The sequence below is a fragment of the Lasioglossum baleicum genome, chromosome 1, assembly GCF_051020765.1.
Source record: "Lasioglossum baleicum chromosome 1, iyLasBale1, whole genome shotgun sequence".
NCBI classification, from domain to species: Eukaryota; Metazoa; Arthropoda; class Insecta; order Hymenoptera; family Halictidae; genus Lasioglossum; species Lasioglossum baleicum.
The window spans coordinates 11,678,936-11,699,168 of record NC_134929.1 but is presented as its reverse complement, the minus strand read 5'-3'; the positions used below and the strand labels follow the sequence as shown (position 1 = coordinate 11,699,168).

Sequence of the window (20,233 nt, the reverse complement as noted above, 5' to 3'; positions counted from 1 at the left end):
CAGATAATATTACAGAAGAACATTTAACAGTAGATCTTCACAAATTTTTAATCGAAAAAGGATACGCGTTACAAAATATGGATAACGATGGCAAAAGAGATATAAAATGTGCAACATTACAACAGGAGAATGGGTCTTCGAATGCAACCGCGTATCATCAAGTTCCGCTTTTGATCATTGGAAAAAGGAAAAAAGTATGTTCCAAATATCAATAAGTACTATTGCCCATTGAATTAATTTAAGTTACTTTTTATAACGATGGTCGAAATTGTTAGCAATATATTATTATTTATTTATAGAGAGGCAAATGATCCCTGTCGGTGTATTTTAATACAGCAGTTTTAATGCATCTATCTTTTTGCATTACTTTACATAAATATTTATACTCCGACATTGGTTAGATATCGTTAAAAATAAATAATATTTAAAAACAATCATGGCATTGTTTCTTTTCTATATAAACGCTTTTAATGGAGTAACCGCGATGCTAGCTCGTTAAATTAACCGCTTATCATTTCTGCACGATATCAAAATACATGGTAGAAACGTACCAACATTTGTTTTTGGAATCGCTTATATTAAAACATAATAAAAATACTGTACATTATATACAATGCAATGTACTCCTTGTATCTGTATCACTCACGCAACATTTAAAGGGAATGTTTCATCTGTTTCATGTTTCGAAACTCTCTGTAGCTTCTTGATATTATTTATAATTTTGCTGAAAAATAGAAACGTCCAGTTTTCAATCAAAAATCATTATTTTTCTAATCTTTTGTACACTATATGTGAAATGCAGCTCATGAATGAAATAAAATGTTACATTACATTCGCAGAATACATGCAGTGATATTCATTACATGAATATATATAGGCCACTAGATGATATTAACGTATTAAGATACTGTACAAGTATTACTTGTTCCAAAATAATTACTGGACTCCTGTTTCTCTAAAAGAGCTTTATCCCTTTCATCCCACAGTGTAAGTCCGTCGCAAGCACAGATCTTCTTCGCATTTTGAAACAAGCCAGATGAACGAGCAATAATGCCGCAAGCCAATCTACAGGAATATCGAATAAATCTTAAATATCACAAGCTATTACAATTGCTGTTATTGTAGTATCACTGAAATAATGCAAGATCTACCTATTTCCACTATTTCCATCTATTTTAGAGCCTGGGGTGTCTCCCTTTCCCAGATCATCTGGATTTTCTGTTATAACTAGGGATCTTCCGATAATATCAGGTATCTTTATCAGTGTAACTATTCTTCTAAATGTAGCTCTACCAACTTCATTTGCTGTTATGTTACCAAGATCTCCTATATGCTATAATTAATTAGAAATCTATAATAGGTAAACCGTCTTCGACGACCAACCGATCTGGCCCCGAATCTACTGCCAACACAATCTACAATATTTACCCGTTTGTCCACGTCATCTTCGGGCCCGCCATGTAATGTATTATTTGGATTAAAATGTTCTCCGACGCTACAAATATAACACATAAGATTCAAGCAGCAGAAGTTATTATTTTCCAAAAGTTATTAGTTACCTATGACAACCTTCTGAAATATCGCCGCATTCGTGTATATGTATACCATGTTTTCCTGGTTTTAAACCATCAACTGTACCATCTATAATACATCCATCGGGAGTTTGCGCGAATCTTATGACTCCCATTATCTTGTTGCTCACACTGTACCCTGAATTTCCTCCCAACATTGCAACCGCGCTGAGAGAATCTGTAATTTGAAGAATCGCATATGTTATCGAAAGATCATTAGTATAATACAGTAAGTAAGTTTACTGTGTATGTGTTCTGCGTAAGAGTAATTATTCCATGCTTCTTACTTCCATATCCTTTTAAAATTGCTTTTCTACCGGACTGTTCAATTTTCTCTTGTATTATTGAATACGGTAAATTCGTTTGAACAACAACATTTCCTTTTTCCAATGATATCTCGATATTTTCAATTCCCTTTACACTGGCCAAACTGTTTTGTACCGCATCGACACATTTTTGACAAGTCATGTTCACCGCAAATTCAATCTGAAAATACGAAATGTACGACATAGCAGTTTGTAGAAACATTAGCTGTTCTTACTTCTACAAACTTACCTTCGCCGATGACATTTTGCAATATCCTTCGAGATTATTTCTTAACAAAAAATAACTACGCGGTATCTCCGTAGTAGCGAACGACGTTTGGTTGATTGTGTTCAATTTAAGGTTATGTTTCGTTTGATAAGATTGCAGAAAACTTATTAAAAGATTAAGAAGTCATGCAAATTACAATTGGAAATTTGATTTAGTAGTGTCGTATTATTCGTTGAATTAATATTGTGCGTTGACAATTGTTCATCGTAGTGTTTTTAAGGTATATGTCTATCATAATTTTTCGCCTCCTGTTTTGGTCGGTAAAACTGGCCAAACTCACTTCGTGCATTTTCTACAAATGCTAATTTTTTATGTGACATTAGGAATTTTTTTTAATTTTCCAGCACAAAAATATCGCTACTCTTGAACATTTGAAATCTGCTACATATATACAATATTACGCTTGATTGTGGCGGATATGCAAAACAACGCAAAAGCATTCTCATCATAGTGAACTGTAATCAACTGTAATTTATAATTTATATTTTATATATAGAAGACCAATAGAAGACCTTCTAGGCCTTAGGGCTTAGACCATATACATATACTTATAGACCCGGCATAGGTATAGAGAAAATAGCGGAGAAAAGTGCCTACAACTGACGTCACAAGATAATTCAAAAAATAATAAGAGTGAAGTAAAAATGAACGAATATTAAAATAAAATATATATATTACAGTTGCAATTTCCATAAATATTTATATAGAATGAAATACGCGGTGACAGCTTCCCTTTCCCTTCTAACGCTTTAGTTTGGCGTTATTGCGACCTCTCAACAGACAGTACCCACAACTCTCATCTTGTAGATGATTTGATGTTGATTATCTGAAGCCGGGTCTAAATAGAAGCATATGTATCACTGATATATTATGTATATGGTCTAAGCATTTTACCATAATAGTTCGCGCGTTTCTCACACGGCCACGCTCTTTTCCCAAGCTCTCTATTTTAGAAATGAACAGCAACCATCTCTTGTTTTCAAAACCAGAAATTTTACGAAGGAATCGCTTGGTCGTAATCTCGTAATCTGCTATATTTAGAAATTTCTTTCGGGAAAGGAATTATCGAGATCAAGCTACCTGTAAGTTTTTTCTTCGGTTTCGAGAAGCTTGTCTATCGTGTTGTGCTGGTTTTCTCCTGGATGTTGAAGTTGTGGTGTAATAATGTGGCTAACCGATACTGTAGCGAAATTCTGAAGTTTCGAAGTGTTTAATGATGCCACCGACAACTTGCTGATTTCGCTGAACAAAATCATAGACGAAGAAATCACTTACTACAAATATTGAGCGTTTAATAAGACATTAAAAAACATGTCCGTGACCTTTGCTCAACGCGGTAGACCGCCACCAAATTCTGCCCAAATACAAAAGGTAATAAATGTTACACGTTATTATCAATATTATACTATTTTGTTTATCCTTAGAGTTATTGTTATCGAAAAAATGGCCTATAAGAAATATATATATACAATGTCAATGTTAACAATTTGTTAGCTGAAGATACAACTTGTAGAAATAACTTCTAGAAATAAATAAATTAACGATTACCAGACGTTTATTATTATTAATGATTATATGCAGATGCTCGACGAGAATTGTCAGTTGATACAAACGATACAGGAATATCAGAATAAAGGGAAATCACAAGAATGTATACAGTGAGTATATATCTATAAATACATGAAAAGTTTATCATTACAACAATCGTACTTATTGTATAATATTGTTTTAGATACCAACAGATACTGCATCGTAATCTGGCATACTTGGCATCACTGGCTGATGCCAATCAAAATATACAAGCATTATTACCTGTAAGAAGTTTTCCTATACAATTTAGTAGTATCGTACGCATTGAATTTCCAAGTACTAATAATTTTTGTATCGAATATAAGCCCCCGCAAGCAATACCTAATGGTCATCAACACGCCATGATGAATCCTCAAGGCCTTCCAAACCCTCCTGCAGGTTCAGGTGGACCTGTAGGGGATATGCCACCAAATAGTCAACCTACATTACCAATGTCAAGTTTCAATCAAGGACAGCCAATGCCGCAAGCTGGATATCGTAGCCCTGTCATGCCTGGACAAGGACCTGCTATAAATAGTAAGTCATGTCTAAACTAAGTCACAAGGCTAGGAACCTTAAGCTATAAACACCGTTATGTAACTTGTCTATTCGATAATGTTTTCCATTTTGTAGGACCACCTACTGCACCTGGACCACAACAGTACAGAGGGCCTCAAGGTTACCCTCAACAGCCTTCTCAGCAAGGTTATCCGGCTCAGTATGGTAATCAAAATCCTGGTTCGAATTACCAAGGACCTCAGGGAGCGGCGTATACTCCAGGACAACCAAATCAATATGGACCGCCGAACGCGTCTCAGCAACAGGGATATAGTGCATCGACACCACCAAATTATGGTCCTCCGACTACGGTAAACAGTTATGGTCCTCAACCAGGTGGATATCCACCACCAGGAAGTACTCAACCACCTACAGGATACGGTCCGCCACCTCCGAATCAACAGGGCTATCCACCTGCTAATCCTTCTCAACAGAACTTCCCATCCAGTGGCCAACAACAACAACCAGGACAATACGGTAGTCCTAGCCCGCAACCGAATTACCAGCAACCTCCGTCTCAGCCACCGCCTCAAAATGCGTATGGAGGTGGCCAACCTGGTAGTTACCCTCCTCCGTCTTCTCAGGCGTATGCAAATAATGTTCCACCACAGAACTATCCAGCTCCTCCTGCATCCAGCGCTGCTCAATCTCCGCAACCTGGATCACAACAAAGTTCTGGTCCTCAGCCAAATTATGGTAATCAACCAAGCCCTGGACCAGGTTCGACACAGTACGGACCAGCGTCTACGTCTCCACCGTTTAGTACAGCCTCTGCGAGCGGCGTTAACACGTATGCCCAAAGTAGTCAACCGACGAGTACACCTTCTGCCTCGACTCAAACTTATCCGCCAAGCGGTGGACCACCGCCTACTTCCCAAGGCGGTAGTTATGCTCCCTCTGTTCCTTCTCCGTCTGGATACCCTGTCCATCAAACACCTCATCCAGCATCGCACTCACCGCATCAACCGCCGCATCAGTCTCCTCATCAGCCTCCTCACGCTCCTCATCAACCGCCCCATCAACCTTCTCATCAGTCTCCTCATCAGCCTCCTCACGCTCCTCATCAACCGCCCCATCAACCTTCTCATCAGTCGTCTCATCAGCCTCCCGCACATCAGCCGCCGCACCCCCCGCAGCAATCTCAGCAACAGTCGCAAACACCGCCGCAGTCGCAACAGCAGCAGTCTCAGAGTCCTGCGCCTAGTGGATTTCAACCACCGTCAGGTCCTCCGCAAGGTCCTGCTCCGCCGCCAGGCCCACAGCCGCAACCTGGTTACGGACCAGCTACTACGCAGACATACGTACCACCATCCCCAGGCGGACAACCACAGGTGTCACTCTTCTTTTTGTTTTTCGCTTCAGGCATTTGCTTCAGGTATCATACCGGTTTTTCGGTTATTTCTTCGTAACCGTTATAGAAATCGAAATATCGGAATACCGGTATATTTGCATATATTTACCGGTAATAATTTCCGTTTTTCCAATGTTTAGGATACATTAACTGCTTCACGATCATAAACGAGGTATTCCGCGACTCACATGTCTTATTAATGATAAATGTTGATACAAATTTTGGTAAATTTTATTAATGATAATAAAATGTATTTATCAAATGTAATTGTCAAATATGTTTAAGAATCACTTAATTGGGAGGTGCATCTGGAAGTTCTTTGGCTTAATGTTTTATGACGGCCATGGTAGATACGTCGTCGGTGGATAGTTTACTAGAATTCGGACTCGCGCTTGTTCCTTCGCACGGAGGGTTTTACGAAGGAACGTATTTATGTTGTGTATACTTAACTAATTTATTAGGGCATCCTTTGTAGGGACTTAATACCGGTATTATGCCAAGAGGCTGTACCGAAACCGAAATCGTTAAAATCGTAAAATAATTACGGTTTCGGTATAACCGATATTCTACCGAAACAGATATACTACCGAAACCGTAATAAATATTAAGTACCACTTACCACAGAACCATCAAGAAGCACAGTCACATAAATTATAGTATTATATAATATATTATATTATATATTATATTATAATATATTATATATAATAAAGTATACACAATATTAATAGGGTCCGTCGTAAAACCCTCCGTGCGAAGGAACAAGCGCGAGTCCGAATTCAGGTAAACTATCCACCGATGACGTACCTACCGTGGTGTCATAAAACATTAAGCCAAAGACCTTCCAGATGTACCTCCCAATTATAAGTGATTTTTAAACATATTTAATAATTAATTTTACTAAATAATAAAATTTACTAAATTTGTAACAAAATTAATTATTAATAAGACATGTGAGTCGCGGAATATGTACCTCGTTTATGATCGTGAAGCAGTTAATGTATCCTGTACATTGGAAAAACGGAAATTATTACCGGTAAATATGCAAATACAGGTTGGTCCGTTTAAATAAGCACACCTAAATATCTCTTCAGGTTATTGTGATGCAAAAAATATTTGTTACGTAATGTGCATGGTGTCAATGGATCAAATATCTGGCACGAATATTTTTTTCCGAAGGTCATTTTTTTCGGAGTTATCAAGGTCATGGATGTTTTTTGATACATAACTACATTTTTTTTATTGAATCGTGTAACTGATCGAAAAATACATTCAGATATGTATAATAACATGACCTTGAAATGACCTCGATCTTCGAAAATTAAAGTTTTACCTTCAGGTCAATGTCATGTTATTATACACATCTGAATGTATTTTTCGATCAGTTATCCGATGCAATAAAATAAAAATGTAGTTATGTATCAAAAAACATCGATGACCTTGATAACTCCGAAAAAAATGACGTTCGGAAAAAAGTATTCGTGCCAGATATTTGGTCCATTAACACCATGCACATTACGTAACAAATATTTTTTGCATCACAATAACCTGAAGAGATATTTAGGTGTCCTTATTTAAACTGAAAAACCCGAAAAAATACCGGTATTTATTTCGGTTTCGGTAGAATATCGTTTATACCGAAACCGGTATTTTAACGATTTCGGTTTTCATCCATTTCGGTTTCGGTACAGCCTTTTGGCATAATACCGGTATGAAAATTTTACCGGTATTTCCTTGAATTGGAAGCGTTCGATTAATTGACCGTAAACAATTTTCAGGTGTATTCTCCTCATCCGCCACAAGGTGGTCAGCATTATGGACATCCGCAATATCCTCCTCAGAGTTACCCACCTCCGCCAACAGGTCAAGGATATCCCCAGTATCCGCCACGACCTCCCGGTGGTCACATGCCTCCACCACCTGGACCGCAGGGACCTCCTCCACCGAATCAGTATGGTGGTTACGGCTACCAGCCGCCTCCACAATAAAGTATTAATATACTTTATCTACATTAATATGTAAATTCGTATAGTATTTACACTAATGTAAATCATATAATTTCAAATTCAGAACAAATGGTATATGAAGTTTTAATTTAATTCTTACTATCATATCGTCCAGTGTTACGTAACGAGGCAAATAATAGAAAATTATATATAAGGAAAGGTGCTGCTGAAACATCCTCTTATCGACAAAAATTATCTAGAAATAGTTTTTCAAAGTTAATTCTGGTTTTTAGATGGAATTTCCTCGGGATTAAATATCAGAAGTACTTTTTATATACGTTTTCGATGTGTACGTTGTTTGCTTGAGAAGCTTCGAAGAATTTCTTTTATCGAGTGTAACAATGTTCTAGAACAATATTCGCTGTTGTAATAATACTGCGAAGCCTCTACGTTATAATATCAGCGTTTTAGTTTTACTCTGTACGTTAAGAAAACTGTAAATCGTTATTATTTAATTTTAACAGAGACGCTAGCTTATGTGGGCACTTCAGAATGTGCATTGACTGCTTGAGTATTGGTGTACATACTATAGGATTCACATATCTATATCATACCAAGATGAATTGTACCGAACATGGTACACCATGTACTATCTATTTACAGCCTTCAATATACACATTTGCCTTAGAATTAATTTTATATTTACTTATCCAATTTTATATTTTCTTGATTGTCATTAAAAAAAGATTCATGAATTTACAAATTGATTCTTATCTTCACCTTCAAAAATTCGGATGTATTTCAAGCGCGCGTACGATTTTACAAAATCACTTTTCAAGTTGCATTTTGTTTACGTACGAAAAAACTATCCTTTAGACAGGGATTTCAAAGTCTAAGATCTTTAAAAAAAAACATCTCACCGGGTTGTATTTTCAAGCTTTACAAACTGAAATCGAGTTCGATCTATTTTGCATCGATTTGCAAATAATTTTAATGATTCCTTAGATATTTATTTTTGAACAAGCAATGATTCTTAACGAAAAAAGGTATACAAAATTTAAATTGATGTATAATATTTTTTATACAAAAGGTACAAAAAAAATCGCTTTACCGAGATGTGAATGAAAATACATGTAATTAGAGTTCCTCTTTCAGTTTTTCATTGTAACATTTACAGGAGTGATTAGGTTGCAGCACTTCTTCCATGTTATCCAGTACCTTAACTTTACTCTTTAAGCGTTTACTCCATTCCTGAAATGTAAAAATCGTGTTGTTCTATGACACATATATTTAAAAAGAATAAATGAAGTTGAATCTGTTTAACTATATACTTGAATTTCTTACATTGAATAGAACTACGTGATAACATAATACATCACGAGGTAGCAAATTGTCTCTTGCGAATTGTCTAGCAGCCTTAGCTATTTCTAACGCATCTTTATCATGTTTCTTAGCCCATGTGATTTTTTCAACGAGGTCCGACAAGTCACTTTTTACAGGCATGTAGTGTTTACCAGGAACAACATCGTTATAAAAGAATTCGTAATACTTTGATTTCTGTTTAAGTACCAAGGAATCTCCAGCGAGCAAATACGGAAATCTGTATGCAGCTACGCTACCGTCGATATTTAGCTGATATTTATACTGTATAAATAGAAACAATGTTACTTTTATAGTTGATTATACATCTAAAATAGCTATATATATATTTGTACTTTTTACCTCGAAAAAATTAAAAAACGATACATGCTTTTGTCCAGGGCCATACTTATCCATCTCACCCTTGTAGAAAAAGAAATTGGTAATCGAAGCGTTAAACAAATCAGGATGTTTTCTTGAAATGTCTATTAGATCTAGTCGTTCTCGACAAGAATCACGTCCTCGCCAAAACAGTTTCTCTATCTTTCTCTCCCATGGTGTTTCTGTGTTACCTTGTACAGATAACAAATCTAACATTACCCTGTTTTATGAACAATAGCATCCGACATGTAAATTTTTAGAATACTATATATACGATACAGGGTGTCCCGCATACCATCGACAATCGATTGGGAAGTAATTCTACACGCAAGACTAAGTCGAAAAGAAGGAATAAAATTTGTTCGTTTCACATTTTATTTTCGGGTAAACCAAGTTTGAAAATTCAGTGAATACTGATTACTAGACTGCGGATCTTTATGCAAAATAAAAATTTTCTATATCGATTGCAAGGAATGGAAACCAAACAGAATGTTATTTCTTTCCTTAATAATTTTAATAGATGAGAAATCATATATATACATCTTCAATTTTTTAAATTTTCCTACCTAAATGCATAAAGATCCGCAGTCTACAAATTTTATTCTTCCTTTTTGAGTCGCTTTTGCGTGTAGAATTACTTACAAATCGGTTGTCCACCGTATGCGGAACATTCTGTATATATTCATCAAATTATATTTTATAATTAAGTTTGATCAAATTTATACCCTCCCATTGCCTCTAAAGATGATGCAGTAATGTCGTAAGTTGGCATAACAATATCCTTTGTATCGGTGGAACCGCACCAAGAAAAGATTGGGTAGTTTTTACCATTTTTAGGTACTAGCGGCCAATCTCCCAGGTTCACAAAAAATTCTATGTCCGGCAAGAGAACTTTCCGAGCGATCGACAATAAAATGCTATCCATAAATATTTTGAAGCCCACGTGTTTGCCGTAACATCGTCTAAAAATCTTGTTACATCTAGTTGAATTCAAACACAGTTTTGAATGAATTAACCCTTAGCACTCGAATGGTGACTCTGAGGCGCCACTAAAAATTGCTGTTCCATTATTTAAAATATTGTTTACATTATTAAATATATTGATATTTAATCAATTACCAAACATTTAGGTATCGTATGAGATGTTATACCAATTTCATATCCATAAAATTTTTAAAATAATAGGGAATGGAAATATTCTAAATCGGAAGAAATGTTTAATTTTCAAGTTAAAATAGTTCTGAGTGCAAAGGGTTAAAATATAGGTACTTTAGATACTCACTTTGTTGGATTTAACTACATAATGACAAAGGCTAACGCTTTCCGGTTGATCATATCTTTTTATAATATCTTCACGTATTTCATTGAAATCTACATTAGCGAAAGGTAGCAGATCACTGTGCATCTGTGTATAATTTTTTGAACACTCCATATTTTCTATCCAACTGTTCGTCGAAAGATGCGGGCAATAACATTCTTCTTCGTAAACAGGACCTAAGCATTTCGATTAAAAATCTTGTTGTAGTATAAAATATTTAACGGCAATATAGAAATTTTGATTAATGTACATAGTTAAATTATTACAGTAAACCGATACCTTTGAATCCCAATGAAAGAATAGGCTCATGTTTCATTTTAACTTTTAATTTTAAATTGAAACAAGTATTATGCAATCTATATCTTACAATCACATTTCCATCCTTGCAATCTAAAACTTGTGGCCAGACATGACAAGCGTGTCCAGATGAAGTTTGGCCTTGTATATGAGCAGAGATTATGTCTTTCCCTGGTGATCCTGTTAAACTAAAAATTATTTCAATAAATTCTTTGATTTCATTAAATACATGAAATGTATTGAAAATCGTCAGATCATTTTTCCATGTAGAAAACATACTTTTTCCCGTCCGAATCGACAAATTGAAAGAAAATATATCGCGCTCGCATTGTTATTTCATCTGGTTTTAATCCAGGACCCCAGACGATTGTTTTGGACAGATCAATTTCAACAACCATTCCTTCTTTGCAAGTAAGCAATAATACAAACAGCGAAAACAGCATTTTTGTCAACATTATTGTTTGTAACATAAGATCTAGGATTAATTGATTAAATCTTTTAAATCCGCGTCTATACAAAAAACTTCACGATTTCCTAAACTAATTAGATGAAATACTATTGTATCATTAAATAATACACATGCATCTTTAAATAATTTAATTCTGTTATTCGAATGTCCTGAAAATCAAAGTGCGGTCTTAGCCAGTCTTAGCACAAATCAGCAATCAGCACAAATGGCACAAATACAAATCCATCTGAACTATTCTGACTGAAGTTGGTCGGTCAAAATTGGTCAAAATCGCCACAGATCAATTTGATTTTGATTTATATTATAGACCCGGCAATCCGGCATATTTATAGTATAAGCTGGTATAGGATATGCCTGGATATGCCTTGATATGCATAGGACGTGCATAGGACGCAGTATTCTCAGATAAGTATCTGGTGCCCACAAGTCACGTCACAAGATAATTAAAAATGGTGATTAGCAATATAAAAGCTATATATATAGGTATATATAAATATATATTTATATATGCATTATTTCGTAAATATTTGGAAAAATGGTTCATACTTGTTGCATAAAGAATTGTAAGGAACTTCTTACTATTCTTTTTTTTTTAAATAAAGTAAGTTGTGAGGAAATAAATACAGATTTATTAAGCTCCTGGACAAGGATAGAGAGATCCTTGTCTTTCCTACAGGGCTGTGACAGAGAGGGAGATATGTCATTCGCAGGAGAGACAAAGACAGAGAGATAACCAAGCAGCTTGATTTTTCGATGAACTTACGACTTACAACTTCGTAAAGCGAAGAAGCAATATTTTTTGATAATTTTTGTGTTGAAATATTCTCTGTATTATTCCGTATCTTTGTACAGAGTCCTTTTTGCAATTTGGCTCTTGAAACTTTATAAACAACAAAAGTGTACGTTTTTATAGAAGAAATTTTTTTCTGCACACTTTTTCTACAAAAAGACTCTGCCCACATCTGTCATCTGGTAGATGAAGCAATTCTGGAACACGGCATGTTATCCGAGTCCGAAGCCGGGTCTATATATATACAAGTAATATCGTCTATATATACATATATATAAGATTGGACCCAATGGGTCAGCATCTATGTAGCGAATTATATTTCTCTTTTTCATTCAATCTTGTAAAATTAACGTAAATACACAAAATAAAAATATTAAATCTAGTTGATTTAAATTTCCCGCTTGCCTTTAAAGGGACAGGTCGCCGATCGGCTTGAAAGGTACCGCCCGAAGTGTCGCCTCTTGTTATACCTACTCTTTGCCATTACAGCACAAAAGACATATTCTGTGGCATAGTTGTCGCTGTCGTTGTCTGACACTAGGTTATCATTGTTTACTAGAGTCATAATAATTTTTTATGTAGCCTCTATCACTTAGAATAATTGTCGAAAATGAATAGAATCATTGACGGTGTAACGAAGGACAACAGTGAAATTTATTACGCGGAAATCTCAGCGATCCCTCAGTTCGTCAGAATCTTTGGAAAGTGATATCAACGAAACATGACTCTTAACTGCCTACGATTATAGTTTCGGTTTTCTTCGAATCATTAGAATCTCGAAAGCGGCGTAGCTATTTAAAATAACAGTATTTAGACACGCTTTTAATACACATATTTCCTGTGAAATGGAGTGCAAGATCGACGACCTACCGGACGTGTTATTAGAGTATATTTTAAGCTTGATTCCACCTTACAAGGATCTTCAAGAATGTAAGCTTGTGTCTAAAAGGTGGTTTCATGCTACTAAAAGTACGTAAGATTTTCGATGTTTCATTATTCACGGTATAATGGTAGCTATGATAATCATTGTAAAAACTTGAATTTTTCTTATAGACGTAATACAGCACAATAAAGCACATTTTCAAAAATCTGTGGCTTATGGATCGTTACTTTGGAGTGCTTGGCCATCTATGCATTGGATGCCTACCATTGGAAAGAGACACTCCCATTCAGCTTGCATGTACGATAATTCTATGTATGTCTTCGGAGGATGTACAGCTACGTGCACAACATTTAACGACTTATGGAGATTAGATCTGGACACGAGAACATGGGTTAGATTAATTACCATGGGAAGCTACCCATCTCCGAAGGCTTGCGCTACTATGTTATATTATAAAAAGAGCTTCATATTATTTGGTGGATGGTCTCATCCTTCCCCTTATCCTTTACACCAGGTATATATACAGTCGATTAGAAACTCGAAGCATCTTTCAGCATGTCAATGCCGTGCCAACTGTTTTTAGGCTCAAAAACATTAGTCGCAAGGTGTTAACCACTTAATGTCCAAGTAATTACCGTTTTACTCGTTCAATTATATTTTGTATGTTTTCAGCAATGGAAATTATTCAATGAATTACACGTGTATTCTATAGAATCGAACAAATGGATCGTCATAAATACGCTAGAGTCACCACCACCGACATCGGCACACTCTGCGTCAATTCACAAAAATACTATGGTTGTGTTCGGTGGTATATGTAATGGATATAGGTAATATATATGTTAAAATATTTATGCGACGACACTTAAATTTCATTTAATAACAAGAACATCATGTTACTTCGAGGCAGATCCAATGACGTATGGTGTTTGAATTTAGATTCTCATAGTTGGCACAAGCAAACTACATCGAACTTAAAGCCGCAACCACGTTACGGCCAGTCTCAGATCGAACTAGGAGATTATCATCTTCTTGTATTAGGTATTTCTTACACGAGTTTTTATTATGAAATGTTGTATTATTTGTCTTGACCAATCATGTGAAAATTAGGAGGTTGCACCGGACCTAATGTTGCTATGAACGACGCTTGGTTATTAAAAATGGAAGGAACAACTTGGACATGGAAAAAAGTAAATATGCACAATACAGAGTGGGCACCGACACGAATTTGGTGCCATCAAGCTTGCAAGGTAATAATACGAAATATAGTAAACGATACCTTACAAACACTTTAACTATTTTCTATTGGTAATCTTCCGATGCGATAGGTGGGAAATTATGTTATCGTTTTAAGTATAAACAAATGCCAGAAAAAATCAAATGAAACGAATATATCGCTGAAGAAAGTCACTAGTCAAAGAACAGCACCATCGCGGACATCCGATTCCGACAATCCCCATGAAAGGTTTGATGAAATGAAAATATCAATACAGTAACGTCCGACTGTAAGTCTTGTTGAAAGCTTGACTGTATGTTGCTACGCTACCCATTCCACTGGGGGGCATACCCCGCGAGGGGCCAAAAAGCTCGAGCTGCCTAGGTGGCCGAGCAGCATTCACAGAACCGAGAAATGATTTACAGTAGGACATTACTGTATATTGATTATAATTGTACATACATTTACGAGTATCATCTTCCAGACAAGAAAATGATTCACGCGTTGATCGAGATGTAAATGTAAACGGTCGACACGGATCATTTTCGAGAGCTTCTGTGCAGAATGCACACTCCTCGTCTCATCCACCAAACTTTACAAAGAATTTAGCATTGTGCAACGATAACGTTCTGAGCATGGCTGCTTTCCGCGACGAACCGGTACGCAATGGCTCGAATAGTAATCGCCAACGTCAATTAGAATCCCTCCGGAGAATGGAAGAAAGAATTAGAACACAATCAAAAGCCACGAAACGGACTGGAAACACGTTATCCATTTTTGTATTGGATATTACGAATGTTTTGTGTGACGAGTGCACTGCTTCATGGATCCCGTTGAAGCACAATAATCAATCAGGGCCTGACGAGAGGATACTTTATTCGTTGGTTGCAGGTCGAGGTGAATTAATAGTATTCGGTGGTATTCGTAAAGAGCAAACGTCTTTACAGAGTCATCCAGACATGGACGAGTCTGAGGTTTACAATGATCTTCATTTTATAAATCCGCCGAGATATGTTATTTAATATTCTGCAATAAAAAACAAACAATACTAATCACGTTAGTGTTGTATTAACTTTAGTTGCGCGACAAGAACAGTATTCGCTGAAGATTATTTTAACGTTGAAAGTACACGCGGTGCACTAACTTAAGGAAATTTTATAAATATCATGTGATAAATATTTAAAATGTTGATTTATTTCTCTTCGAAACCGGCAATTCTGTGACAAATCTACTTCTTTTTAAAACGTAAAATTATTTATTTACATATCTCCCGTACAATGTAATTTAATCGTCTTCACCTTCAGCTGCTCTTAAACTACCGAACACTTGTGACGGTATCATTTGTTTCTCGATAGGTATGTCTGAAAGTAAAAATATTCAATTAAAAGACAAAGTATAAAACGTGTATGTTGCTATACAAAACTTGTCCAAAAAAAAGTTTATAAACGCATTTAATGTGATCAACCGTAATAAAAGTTTAAGTGTGTTATCGCATACTCTACAATTACCTTCCTCTGCGTCTGCCTCATTGTCATTGGCATCGTCGTCTATATCGATATCTATTTCATCTGGATTGTTCACTTGAGCTTCCGCTTTGCCGTCTTTTTCAGTCACACCGCGAACAAATTTAATACTATCCTTGTAGGCAGCGGCATTTTCTATAACATTGTACGAATTGTATTAGAAAAGATAAAAAACAAACACGTTGCCAGTTGTTCATGCGTTTTTGTAAAAGAAAATCCCGTAAATCACCTGTGCTCGGTGTCTTACTATCCAAAAGTCGCATAGCATCCACTGGTACATCGACGGGCGGATTCGACGCGTTGTTCAACATTTGCGCGGACATCATGTTCACTTGAGTATTGTACATAGCTTGAACGCTTCGTTTAATTCGGAGCATTTCACGCATCGTGTCCTCATTGCCGTGTCTCACTTCAAACTCCTTCCATATTTGCCAGAAGTTTGATGTTACCTAAATAAGACAAGAGGCATAGGGTAAGCGTATTGTTTCGACATTGAGGGGATAGACTTACGTTTCCAGGATTGCAAGGCTGCGGGATGCGCCTTCTGATTTCTCAATAATGCAAAGATAAGGTTTTTCAGTAGACAGAACGCTAGATAAAAGATCAATCTAGGCGGCAATCGCCCTCGAAAGTCCTACTTTTATGTTTACGAGACGTAATTTGCATTATTTGGAAGCATACAGCTGCTCATATAGCTATTTTCATAAAGCTGCGACAACTACTGAAAAACCCCATCTTTGCATTACCGAGAAATGAGAAGGCGCATTCCGCACCCTTGCAATCCTAGAAACGAATCTACCCCCTTAAGATATTCAAGTTGCACATGTGGAATAGTATTTCGTACTCTTGGATCACATATCTGACTGCAGTGCGCATATATCGCTCTAGCTCTGTCAACCTCTCCTAATTTCGTCTCCATTTCGGCAAATCGAAGGCACATCTCTCTCGTATTTTCCTCGTTAAGAACTTCAATAGCTTTCTCATATATTTGCCGTGTTTTTGGAACGCCGTAAATGTCTGCTGCTTTCTTTATGTATATGTTGAACATCTAGAAAATCGGAAATAATTTGTTAACTCTAATGGTAGTTCTATAGAATTATCGAAACATATTTGTCAATGACATCATTGAATATATTACCTCGAATCTTTCTTCGGGAAGTACTGCACTCGTTGCTCGTTCGTACACGGACATCGCATGCCTGGCTAAACCATGTTCTTCTTCTAATTTTGCATATAGTAAATACAAAGCTGCAACAGAATATGATTAGAAATCGGTTCGTTATTTGAAGTTATCGATCAAATTAAATACTAAAGAGCAATACCTTTAGCATATTTTGGTGGACAATGTTCGAGGCACTGTTCAAACAAATCCCGCGTTCTTTCTAATTTAGTGCCGCCGTAGCGTTTCAAGAATTTTGTAAGATAGGTATTCCATATGTCGTAAACATTAGGCCATTTAAAAAGTGCAATTCCTTTCTCGTAAGCCTATTAAAAAAATTTCATAAATGGTACATGCCATTCAAATCTCAATGATGTCGGAAGAAAATATCTTGCTTACCCTAAAGGCTTCTTCAAAATATTTATTTTCCTCTAAAAAGAGGCCATAATTAATAATAATTTGTGGTGTGGCAATTTTTAAATCTATGATTTTGTCGTACACAGCTTTGCATGTCTAAATAAAAAAAATATAAAAATCACATCGTAAAAATAAAAATTTGAAACATAAAAGAATTAGATTTTTCTATATTAGGCTACCTTAAATGTTCCAAAACTTTCTTCCAAATCGGCGTACATAGACCAAACTTTCAAAGATTTGTATAATCTCATTTGTACGGTTTCTGTTTCGTCGTGGTAGGCCACTTTCCGGAATGGCATAGCGGTAGCTCGATGCATAAGTTTCAATGCCTCTTTATAATTGCTGTAAAATTAAAATTGTATTATGATTCGCCTATCTCTTAAAGATTGTGTTATAACAAGTGTACCATACCCATGTCTAATTTCCATTTCTGCCCATTCGCACCACACGGAAGCGAGGTCATCGACTTTAGTATAAGGGACGTGAGTTGCTTTCTCAAAGACAACTCCAGCATCCGCTATTTGTGCATTTTCTTCGTAAAATTTACCAAACGCAACCCATAGAGTATGCAACTTTCCTACCGCTAATTGTGGTTGTACAGTTTGAACAGCTTCTGTATACGTATTAATAATCTAAAAACGTAAACATTCATAGTAAAAGATTGTTTCTCACTTTCAAACAACGTTTACATAAAAGTCAATATACCTCGTGTGGCTGTCCTTCGTAAAGCATAACTCTTTTATGCCATTCTTGTACATTATGAGGATTTTGCCTAAGTAGTACAGAATTAAGTAATAGTAATCGCCTCTCCATCAGGTGTTCAAATCGTGCTAATCTTAATTCCAAATCTATGTCGTCTGTAAATACAAAATTAACAAATAAAAAAACGTAAACTTTAGAAAACCTTAAATTATTTGATTATTTCTGTACCATCTTCGGTAGGATTTTTCGCAACATCTTCCATGCGTTTGCTAAGGCTAAGTTCTTCAAATTGCGCATAAGCATCAAAAACTTGTGTAAAATCTCTGACAGTAGTTACCGTCTGTATTGCTTCCTCGTAAATGTCTCTCGCCTATTAGAAGAAAAATTTTCAATTATTTGGAATAAGAATAAAACTGTTTATATTCTAGTGCAATAAATGGTTTAGTACCCTTTCGAATAAACCACTGCGAACGTAATAATCGGCTAAAGAATTCCACAGGGGGCCTAACTGATCAGTGTAACGTCTTAGACCACCTCTAATGATAGCATCTACGTTAAGCGATTTTATTTTCGATGGATTCTTTGATATCAAATCGCACAATTCGTTCCATAATTGATGATTCGATTTTCCATGCTTCGAAACAAAATCATCTTGATTTACGATTTGTGCGAGTTTCACAGCAGCTTCGTCGAGTCTTCCAATTGATATTAAATATTCTATGTATTCTTCTGTCTCTTCTGGAGCTAACTAAACACAAAATATGTATTATCTAAATACAAATTAATAGGACAGTAGAGTTTATTTGTTTAATGTATACGTACCTTCAGGTATCTCCTAAATACTCTCACTGCAGTTTCATATACGTTATGCTTCTTCAAGAACTCAATATACAAGGGCCACACGCGATGATGTTGCGTGATAGGTAGAGCTCTAAGCGCTCTATCGAACACTTGTCGAGTCCTAGTGATATAGCATTGATCCGTCATCAACGTGCAATAGTCCATCCATATCCGAGGCATTTTATGCATGAAAACTAATGCACGCTCGAACGCATTATTCACATCTTCATAAAGCACGTCTGTTATACATCTTCCCTTCAACTGACTTACACGTTGACGTAAATAATTGTACCATAATTTGTAACTGATAAAAGAATTTCATTGTTACTTATTTGCCTTTCAAAAAATTAAAAATTACTTAAAAAATTAAAAATTAAAATTCTACCTTCCAGGCAGTTCCTTTAACGCTCTCTCGTAAACAATGTTCAAATTACTACTTTTCGTAGTTTTTAAGTGATCTATATAACGCTGCCAATGTTTGACAGAATAAGGATTTCTTAGAATTTCTTCTTCGTACGGTAAATCCTCTTCGTTCTGTTCAAATTAATATTAAAGATCAAACTGAATGTTCAGTGTATTTTGAGGTTAACACGTTAAACGCGTAGCCAATTTTATCTCCTTTTCCATTTCACTATTCTAATTTAAATATAAAAATACGCCTGTGCATAAACAAAAGACTTACTTACCTTATTCCTACTTAATTATTTTCTATCAGGTCTATTAAGACAGTGTAAACATGTTTTCGAATATTATTCGAATTATATATTGTACATTATTTTGTGTAAATTCGACACAGCGTTTAACGTGTTAACTAAACTAAATGTACTTACGAAAACGTATAAGTTTCCTTCCAAATCTTTGCGTTCCAGCATCATTGCTAATGTTCATAAATATTTAGTAAACACAGTAATACAGTAACGAACCCAGTCCCGGTTAGGGTTAGGGTTCGAATCCATTCGAATCTCTGAGTTCCGACCAGTTCCGACCAATTCCGACCCAGTGATGTGATCAGACCCACCGTAACTCGCGCATGCGCGGAAATTTCAGCCTCAGTAGCGTAACTATTTCGATGAAATCGTGTAGCTTGAGCACCCCGCAGACTTTTATAATTGAAACTTATTCTTTATTTTGAGGATGGGATAGGGAAAGAGCACTGCAATAACTACGCAAAAGAATACATAATCGTCTCTCGTCCATCAGTCGTCCCGCCAATAACACTGGTACAATCCCGCCAGAATAACTGCCTCAAGGCGTCAGGGCCCTGGCCGCTCGGCTGCGTCATTGTAGATA

The 20,233-nt window shown here is 36.0% G+C and overlaps 5 protein-coding genes across 8 annotated transcripts; 2 read left to right on the top strand and 3 right to left on the bottom strand.

Annotated features, from left to right (window-relative positions):
- Positions 1-58: 58 nt before the first annotated feature.
- Positions 59-2,669, bottom strand: Ccs (copper chaperone for superoxide dismutase). 3 transcript variants are annotated; one of them, XR_013008777.1, is made up of 7 exons: positions 2,127-2,669; positions 1,859-2,057; positions 1,560-1,749; positions 1,429-1,495; positions 1,152-1,333; positions 832-1,065; positions 59-724 (listed from the first exon to the last, which is right to left on the bottom strand). XR_013008777.1 is itself a non-coding variant. In XM_076421705.1 (7 exons), the coding sequence occupies exons 1-7, from the start codon at positions 2,139-2,141 to the stop codon at positions 714-716; spliced, it is 807 nt and encodes a 268-aa protein (XP_076277820.1). In that variant the 5' UTR covers positions 2,142-2,666; the 3' UTR covers positions 59-713. The 3 variants fall into 3 exon arrangements, 2 of the variants coding, with proteins under 2 accessions (XP_076277820.1, XP_076277810.1); XM_076421705.1 differs by having other exon boundaries at positions 923-1,065; positions 2,127-2,666; XM_076421695.1 differs by having other exon boundaries at positions 59-1,065.
- A 386-nt stretch (positions 2,670-3,055) lies between these two features.
- LOC143207677 (uncharacterized) lies at positions 3,056-8,279 on the top strand. Its single transcript, XM_076421385.1, has 6 exons — positions 3,056-3,536; positions 3,747-3,823; positions 3,898-3,979; positions 4,061-4,271; positions 4,368-5,623; positions 7,422-8,279. Exons 1-6 carry the CDS (start codon positions 3,477-3,479, stop codon positions 7,629-7,631), a joined length of 1,896 nt encoding a protein of 631 aa, XP_076277500.1. The 5' UTR covers positions 3,056-3,476; the 3' UTR covers positions 7,632-8,279.
- A 9-nt stretch (positions 8,280-8,288) lies between these two features.
- Positions 8,289-11,812, bottom strand: LOC143207704 (protein O-glucosyltransferase 2). The gene is made up of 7 exons (XM_076421459.1): positions 11,224-11,812; positions 10,927-11,132; positions 10,612-10,823; positions 10,055-10,299; positions 9,312-9,549; positions 8,934-9,233; positions 8,289-8,840 (listed from the first exon to the last, which is right to left on the bottom strand). Exons 1-7 carry the CDS (start codon positions 11,412-11,414, stop codon positions 8,727-8,729), a joined length of 1,506 nt encoding a protein of 501 aa, XP_076277574.1. The 5' UTR covers positions 11,415-11,812; the 3' UTR covers positions 8,289-8,726.
- An 864-nt stretch (positions 11,813-12,676) lies between these two features.
- Fbxo42 (F-box protein 42) lies at positions 12,677-16,016 on the top strand. The gene is made up of 7 exons (XM_076421433.1): positions 12,677-13,172; positions 13,257-13,600; positions 13,759-13,916; positions 13,997-14,127; positions 14,197-14,336; positions 14,415-14,551; positions 14,787-16,016. The coding sequence occupies exons 1-7, from the start codon at positions 13,049-13,051 to the stop codon at positions 15,322-15,324; spliced, it is 1,572 nt and encodes a 523-aa protein (XP_076277548.1). The 5' UTR covers positions 12,677-13,048; the 3' UTR covers positions 15,325-16,016.
- On the bottom strand, positions 15,477-19,949 carry Fand (Pre-mRNA-splicing factor SYF1 fand). Of its 2 annotated transcripts, XM_076421324.1 has the most exons (15): positions 19,774-19,947; positions 19,329-19,477; positions 18,926-19,247; positions 18,552-18,851; positions 18,332-18,473; positions 18,107-18,258; positions 17,813-18,033; positions 17,581-17,743; positions 17,384-17,497; positions 17,148-17,310; positions 16,964-17,073; positions 16,670-16,873; positions 16,055-16,274; positions 15,811-15,960; positions 15,477-15,663 (listed from the first exon to the last, which is right to left on the bottom strand). In XM_076421324.1, exons 1-15 carry the CDS (start codon positions 19,816-19,818, stop codon positions 15,587-15,589), a joined length of 2,532 nt encoding a protein of 843 aa, XP_076277439.1. In that variant the 5' UTR covers positions 19,819-19,947; the 3' UTR covers positions 15,477-15,586. The 2 variants fall into 2 exon arrangements, with proteins under 2 accessions (XP_076277439.1, XP_076277430.1); XM_076421315.1 differs by having other exon boundaries at positions 15,477-15,960; positions 19,774-19,949.
- Between the last annotated feature and the right edge of the window lie 284 nt (positions 19,950-20,233).

Coding starts and splice junctions, on each gene's coding strand:
- LOC143207677 (XM_076421385.1), top strand. CDS start 3,477: ATGTCCGTGACCTTTGCTCAACGCGGTAGACCGCCACCAAATTCTGCC. Junction 3,537..3,746: donor ATTCTGCCCAAATACAAAAG/GTAATAAATGTT, acceptor GATTATATGCAG/ATGCTCGACGAGAATTGTCA. Junction 3,980..4,060: donor ATATACAAGCATTATTACCT/GTAAGAAGTTTT, acceptor ATCGAATATAAG/CCCCCGCAAGCAATACCTAA.
- LOC143207704 (XM_076421459.1), bottom strand. CDS start 11,414: ATGTTACAAACAATAATGTTGACAAAAATGCTGTTTTCGCTGTTTGTA. Junction 10,824..10,926: donor TCTTTCATTGGGATTCAAAG/GTATCGGTTTAC, acceptor CGAAATGCTTAG/GTCCTGTTTACGAAGAAGAA. Junction 9,550..10,054: donor TCTTTAGAGGCAATGGGAGG/GTATAAATTTGA, acceptor TTCATAAAACAG/GGTAATGTTAGATTTGTTAT.
- Ccs (XM_076421695.1), bottom strand. Junction 1,334..1,428: donor AAGATGACGTGGACAAACGG/GTAAATATTGTA, acceptor AATTAATTATAG/CATATAGGAGATCTTGGTAA. Junction 1,066..1,151: donor GATGGAAATAGTGGAAATAG/GTAGATCTTGCA, acceptor ATATTCCTGTAG/ATTGGCTTGCGGCATTATTG.
- Fand (XM_076421315.1), bottom strand. CDS start 19,818: ATGATGCTGGAACGCAAAGATTTGGAAGGAAACTTATACGTTTTC. Junction 17,074..17,147: donor TCCACCAAAATATGCTAAAG/GTATTGCTCTTT, acceptor ATTCTGTTGCAG/CTTTGTATTTACTATATGCA. Junction 15,961..16,054: donor TAGTAAGACACCGAGCACAG/GTGATTTACGGG, acceptor ACAATGTTATAG/AAAATGCCGCTGCCTACAAG.
- Fbxo42 (XM_076421433.1), top strand. CDS start 13,049: ATGGAGTGCAAGATCGACGACCTACCGGACGTGTTATTAGAGTATATT. Junction 13,601..13,758: donor CCCCTTATCCTTTACACCAG/GTATATATACAG, acceptor GTATGTTTTCAG/CAATGGAAATTATTCAATGA. Junction 13,917..13,996: donor GGTATATGTAATGGATATAG/GTAATATATATG, acceptor ACTTCGAGGCAG/ATCCAATGACGTATGGTGTT.